We start from the raw sequence: 7300 nt of genomic DNA on the forward strand, positions 1-7300 counted from the left end.
AAAGAAAAAAAGGCAGAAATTACTTCTCGTTTAAAGAGAACCTGCTTCCTGCTTAAGTGGCTAATATTTTAATTAAGTCTGGAGTGAAGTTTTTTGAGTATCTCCTGATAAACTCCCTCCTTTATGTTGATGGTAATTAAACAGATCCCTAAGGGCCCGAGCAGGCGCTTTGCGAGGCCCGTGCTAATTGTCAGACATGAGACACTGACCAGTTGGTTCACTCTTGAATAGCCGACAGCGTGCTGTCAGCCTAGCAGTTTTATTTTTCTGCATTGTGCGCTGTTGTCAGGGCTAACTGGGTCCTTTTGTGGCTGAAGATGTTGCGCAAATTGAGGCAGATGGCTCTGGTTCAGACACGTGTCCTTCAGCAGGAGGAGATTGGCCCTGCAAAGTGGGGTCAGGCTGGGTCGCGGACCTGCTCCCCACTTGTTCGCCTTCTCAAAAGCCCATGTGCAGAAACTTGGTTGTTGTCGAGTAACCAGCAACAACAACAACAACAAAAAAAGCGAAAAAGCATGGTGTGCTCCTTGTGGGATATGGGGGACGAGGCTGCTGCCATCCTCATCCTTCCTGTCTCTTGGGCCATGCTGTGCATGCAGAATGAATTAACAGGATTGACAGAAGTTCATTGTGCCTAAAATGGCTTTTCAGTCCATTGTAGTGCTTAAAAGGCTAGTTTTGCTTTTAATTCCATGTAATTAGTGGATTCCTCATGTCTTGGAATTCAGTAATGGTGCATTAGACCTAAATTTTATTTATCTGGACATATTTTTTTGTTGTTGCTGTTTGCTTTGTTGTAGTAGAAAATACATAAATGTTGACTGCGTTTTTGTGATAAATATTCTGGAGATTAAATACAATCACAGACAAAATGATGGTGTCTTGCTATTATCGTTAGTACAGAGGGTGGTGTTGGATGTTTTTATGAGTTTGAGTATTTTTAGCCTGAATTAATTCCTGAGGTGGCAGAAGGTGTGCTTTTCTGAAAACACAACAGAGTAGCTTTTGGAAGTGTTTTAGTGCACTTAATGTCACTGGATTTTCTTTGAAACACCAAATGATGTTTACCCATGAAAATCCCCATAGAACTGAATTCGGATCAACCACACACACTAAAATAGTTCCTGAGAACTGTATAGAAGCTGAAGTTTTGGAATGCAAATAATTATTTGATTTAAGTGGATTTTGTTATGTGTATTATTAAATTTAGAGCTGTGCGGTCCCTTTTTTTTTCCTGAAGTACTAAAATATTTGCACAACAATGAAGAAATTTTCTGTAGCATTTATGGTTTTATGGCGTATCCTCTGAAATTGACTAATGAAATTGGAGGCGTTTTGTTAATAATTGAGCTCATTTAACTGTTGCAGGAAAAAGCATTATTAGTCTTTAGCCTCAAGGTTCACAGTGACTTCGTTTTTCTTGTTTTTTTTTCCTTCCATCCACTCTAGGTTTGCAGCGAAGACTGTGCACAGTGGGTCACTGATGCTAGTCACAGTGGAGTTGAAGGAGAGCTCTACAGCACAGCTCATCATAAATACTGAGAAAACTGTGATTGGTTCTGTTCTGCTGCGGGAGCTGAAGCCTGTCCTGTCCCAGGGGTAACCTGCTTACATCTGGACTTCAGAATCTGGCACACAACAAAAGTGCCTGGCATCCACTACTGCTGCCTTTCATTTATAATAATAGCCCTTCCATCTGGCAGTGGGGGGAAGAATACACTCTTGACATTCTTCTGCTTTAGAATGCTAGTGTATGCAAGTCGTCTCCTTTTTTCCCTGCTTGCTAACCAAAGAACATACATTTTACTGTCAGTTATCTGCATTTTTAAATGTATTATTTCCCATTTGTTCTATCCGAGTACTTTCCTCTCTTTCCACCCCCTCCCTTTTCCCACTGTAGTGGACAAATATCAGATAATGAAGTTGAAGGGAAATCACACTGCTTAAGAGTCGTGTTAAAAACAGCAGATAGATAGGTTCCAGCAACATGCACAACAATTATGTGTGCACTTCAGAGAAGCACACACTTGTACAACAAATACAGGAAAATTGTTTGCTTTCTGAAAATCCTTGTGCACCTGAACTCATGTAGTAAGAATATCATTCCCACTTGATGTGATTTTCTTAAATATTTCTGTTAAGCTGCCAATAAAGTAGTGCTTTGAGCAGAAAGTGCCTCTTTCTTATTTTGTTAGAGAACCTCTGATGATCATCAGTAATGTATACAACTGGTCAGTTTGAGGTAAATATTAACAAGATGGGATGCTATATATGCATTAGGAAACTCTTTTTGTGAAAGTTGACTGTGTTTGTGCTCCAATTTTAATATTCTGATGCGCAGTTACGTTTTTGTTACTAAACAAAACTTGTAACTCTTATTTTCAAATTGGACAATTTATAAAATACTGATTGAGATGAACTGTTGGGATAAACTGTTGCCTAGCTTAGTAAACCATTCAGATTCTTTATGTCAATTTTCTATTATATACCTAAGTTAGAAAATCTCCCACCTGTGTATAAACCATGGCTTCAGGTAAAGAGAAATTCCGAACCACAGCTGCTGAGCTACGGCTGAGAAGTCCAAAGGCTGTGCCACGTTGGTGGCACCCTGGTGTCTGCCTATTGAACTGTGCCTATAGCCTGAGTGTGATTTTGACCTTCTCTTCACATTCTGTTTACATGACAGTTTTCATAAAGATGCCGAGCTTTATCATCTGGTATCAGTTCTTACTTCTAACATGGCTTTCCCTAGCAACTCATGGCTTTGCAATGGATGTTTTCGTAGAATCATAGGATCATAGAATTGCTCACCTTGGAAAAGACCTCAAAGATCATCGAGTCCAACCACAACCTGACCATACTACCCTATCAACCCTCTGCTAAATCATGTCCCTGGGCACCACATCCAAATGGTTTTTAAACACATCCAGGGATGGTGACCCAACCCCGTTCCTCGGGAGCCTATTCCGGTGCTTTTGTAACACAAAGAAGAGATCTGGATAACTCTGCACCCTTGCTCTGTCACCAGGACCCCTTGCACGGTCCTTCTGTGGTTCTGCTTGGTTTAGCTTTACAAGCAACAGGAAGAAATGTTGCATTGCTGCATAGTGGTAAATTGTAAAATTTTATACAAAAATTTATAATCACACAGTAGCCCTAATATGCAGCCGAGTTTGCTGGCAAGCTCTAAACAGACTTTTTTCTAGGTACTGAAGTTGCACTTCTGTTAGAAATATAGTTCTAGGTTTCATTGCACCCAAATATGTTGGTATTTCTCAGACAAAGAAACAAGAATCTAATGCACTCAACGGGAATGCGGATTTTTAAGTCAACATTTATATTACTTTCTAAAGTCCTAATTTTGCAGTAAGATTTTCAATTATCATTTTCAAGTGTGATACAAAAGACTCAAGCATTTGGAAAATGGTTTGCAGTAGAAAATCACCACAGAGAAAATGCAGGTTGGTCTAGATACTCGGTGAGAAGGTGCTGTGGGAAAGGTGCAGAACTACTTTGTAAGAAAAGATTCAACTGTGAAACCTTCAACCACGTTTATAAGGGGGGAAAAAAAGAGGAAGTTTTCATTTAACCACACTATCAATTGAAGGAAAGCATATTATTGCTGTATGTCACACAAGTTACTGAGTGAATCCCGCCTCTTTAGAGCACTTTATACAGTTTACTGGTAAAGACCAGAAGTGTGCATAATGAGGATATTTAGGCCATTTTTGGTATTAATTTACTTTTTTCAGTGCTTTGTGATTTGGTCCCATGGTTCAGTAACTTGATACAGGTATTTGTATCAAGACTGACAGATACAGGACTGACAGTGTGATTTGCAGATTTATTCTGGCTTCCCAACTTTCTCCGTGGAGGGATACTTAAACAATAAAATATGTGTGCAATAAATCTCAACTCTCCACAAACCTAAACATGAGCACCTGTCCATCTCTTAATCTCAACAGCGCAAGTTGCGCTCAGTCACAATTCAGTTGGTAATAGTTAGCAGCAGTTTCTTGCTTTTGCCACGTGTCATTTTTATTCACTTCCCTTCCTACTTTTCATCATTTATAGAGGCGTGTTAAAGCTTATCAGGATGTGAAGTAGATGGCTAGTCTGAATTGCCAGCTGGAATTCACTTCAGAGTGGTTTGCTTGTACCAGGTAGCAGCTGGTTACCACTATGGGCAGGTTTTTCAGGAGCTGCATGTTGATAACCATCTGACTTCTGCAAGAACCTGGACATAGGCAGCCCTTGAAGCATACCTGCATGTACAAATCAGGACACAGGGGGCGGGTTTTGCTATGATGGGTAGGGAATTGTATTGAGGCCCCAATTAGGGACCAGGAGGTGAGGGGCCACTGCAAGACAACCAGGCAGAAATGTAAAAAATCGGTAATAACTACCAACTGAAACATAGTACCAAAACCAACGAATGGATGTGTGATTTTATTGAGTCAGTCCTGCCCAAAGTAATTAAAACTCCGAGAGACTCTAAGGTTTTGGTCTAGTGTGTTGGAACAATCGTGAAGCAAGAGCAAAGGCAAACTAGAAAGTTTCTGCTTAGTGAGAGACTGACAGATTCTTTCCCTCATGGTTGTTTCTGCTCATCCACACGCATACAACCCTCTGGAGTCCTTTCTGTTCAGGGGAAGCAATAGAGGTTGCTTTTTTGTTTGTTTGTTCTTTGTTGTTCAGGGGGCTGTGGGGGTTGTTTTGTTTTGTTTTTTTTCTCTCCCTTTTTTTTTAATAGAACCATTTCCATACTTGTGCTTTATTTTAAAACAACAAGCTGTTGGAAAGAATGTGGTACATGAAAAGCTGGTACGTCAATGGACAGCAGAACACAAACATTGGCTTGATGCATGACCATCAAAATAACCTGTTTTTCCTCTTATTTTCCTTTCATGTTTTATGATGTCAAATAAAAGGATAATAGATTCTTTCCTGTGTACTCAGCTTTAATTCTGGTTATTCATTTCTGAAGAAAACTGCAGAAATAGAAATGGTTCTAGAGCTAGGAGCCAAATGATGGAAGATATAAATAGAACACCGTGTGAAAGGACAGTGGAAGTAATGCAAGTGTTTTTAGAGCAGGGACACGATACAGTGTGTGAAATGATGAATGGCATAGAAAAGATAATTCAGTTTTTCATGATCATCTTTTCTACTAACTCAGGAACAAGGTAGCTCTCTGTAATATTAATAAAACAATAAATTGGAGGAAGGAATTAACATTTTTTCCCTGTTTTAAAATACAACACGTACTTAAGCGCAGGTCATCTGTTGTCACGAGATAGCACTGATAACAGAAAGTGAAACATAATTGGAGATGTACATTAGCAAAGGAAAACACAGATATGTATTGGATAGGATACAGAAAAACACAAGGGCTCGAAATCCTTTTGATCTGCGGTTTAGGCTAATTAGCGGTATTCTGTGATAGGATTAAATCCTTTTGCACGTATTCTTTTGTAATGGTCCATCACAATAATTAGTACTAATCCTTTTTAAAAAGTATTCAATTACTGAACTGTCTGGTTTTGCATACAGTAGCTTATATGGCTGAATTAATTTTAACTTAGCAATTAGATGCACTAACAGGGACAATGGTAAGCAACGCACAGGTAAGTTTAACTCTTCCAGGTACTCAGCTGACTCTGTGTGTGTCTGAAACAAGCCTATGAGGATCAGGTTGTGTTCTCTTCAATTTCTGCAGTTTGTCTTCCTCCCCTTCCCCATATTTCAACTGTTTTGTCATAAAGTGCATGTTTTTGTAGCACTTGTGTGTTATATTAAATGTTTTGTGATGCAGACACTGAGCTTTGCTGTGTTTGCATAGTGTGGCTTCATTGCTGACAGGAGCCTTTGTGCACAACTCTGATGAAAGCAATTCTTCTGCTAAGGTTATTTTCCTCTTATCTGGTATACTTGTGCTTTATGTAGCACAGTCCAGTGAACCTGTTTGGATTAGAAGGAGATGGCAAACATCACTGTATGCTTTCCAATCCCTGCAGCTAACTGGTTTTGCTTTAGAAGGCAGAAGGTGAATCTGGCCTCTATTCTGCAAGGTCTGAGAAACCATGCTGCCCCAAATCCTGATCCATTTAAATCTGTGCGTACATCCTTGTGTGCAAACATATATCTTTATGGTGTTATTCTATCCTCTTTTTTTTTTTTTTTCATTATGCATGTATAAAAGAAAGGGAGAAAATGAGTTTTGCTGGCTCTTCCAAAAGTATCTTCAGACATCAGTCCTCTCTAGGTCCCTTTCTGGGGACAGGGAAAGGGACAGCAACCCTGCACCTTGTAGACTATGTGTGGGTGCTGTTTGAGTTATGTGTGCATCTCCATGCCCACCTCAGGCTGAGCCCAGGCCTGGTTTTGCTGTCTGCCTTGTAGAAAGAGAAAGGTTTGGACTTAACAACACAAAAAGACGGCAAACTTCTTCAAATCACCCCTTCACTGTCATCATTTCTGACCAAAATGCTGCCCTTCACAGCATCTGCACCGAAGGCTACTGATACCCTCATAGCTTCAAGACCTGGATGGCCAGGGGAGCTACTGACACCTTGAGAGAGAAACTCCAGCTCTGTGAAATGAGCTGCTAAAGCAGGAGAAAAGGCAGAGCTGGAAGCAAAACATGTCTGTGTGGAGCATGGATTTGCCCTCACCATGGAAACATGGGTGCACAAGATGTGAACAAGGTGCAGCCACAGCAGGGGCCCTGAGCAGGCTGGTGTGAGTGAATACAGGATTTCAGTTTGATCCTGCAGTATTTAATGACTCCTGCCATTCGTTTGTATTGCATTTTCATCTGTGCCCCAGCCACAGGGCCCCTTCTCACACCTTGTGCATGCACCAGATCAGCCTAGGAAGTGTCTTGCACACCATGGAGTTTCATAGCACCAATTGTGAGTGAAGAAGTGATGAAAGAATTACTGTTTATGTTGTTTTCTGGGCTGCTTTACCCCATTCTGGCAGAAAGCAGGCATGCATCCCACTCAGCACTGTTTCCTTCTTTGGCTGCACTCCTCCAAATGTTTGCAGATCTGTGCACAGATCAGCAGAAGAAATTATGTTTAAAAGCCCGTGGCCATCTCTGTGATGCTGTGGGGGTTTTTTCTTGATGGCATTTGAGTTTGTCTGTGGTCAGATCACTTAACTGATGGGGCTTTACAGCCCAGCCTTTCACATACACGGATTCACCCAACTACAAGGGGATAGATTCTGATGCAGTGGAGAGAGGAGCCCCCTCAGCTTCCCTTGCCACACTATCTTGTCACCACGCCAGAACAGT

General features: G+C 40.8%; 1 protein-coding gene across 2 annotated transcripts in view; it reads left to right on the forward strand.

Moving 5' to 3' along the window:
- AP3B1 (adaptor related protein complex 3 beta 1 subunit) overlaps positions 1 to 4954 on the forward strand; it is a 162198-nt gene extending 157244 nt beyond the window's left edge. For both annotated transcript variants that reach the window (XM_003642955.6, XM_015277631.4), the window contains exon 27: positions 1450 to 4954. In XM_003642955.6, coding sequence (XP_003643003.2) covers positions 1450 to 1603 — 154 coding nt within the window. In that variant the 3' untranslated portion in view covers positions 1604 to 4954. The remainder of the gene's footprint in view (positions 1 to 1449) is intronic.
- Positions 4955 to 7300: the final 2346 nt, after the last annotated feature.

The sequence above is a fragment of the Gallus gallus genome, chromosome Z (genome assembly GCF_016699485.2).
Source record: "Gallus gallus isolate bGalGal1 chromosome Z, bGalGal1.mat.broiler.GRCg7b, whole genome shotgun sequence".
Classification (NCBI taxonomy): domain Eukaryota; kingdom Metazoa; phylum Chordata; class Aves; order Galliformes; family Phasianidae; genus Gallus; species Gallus gallus.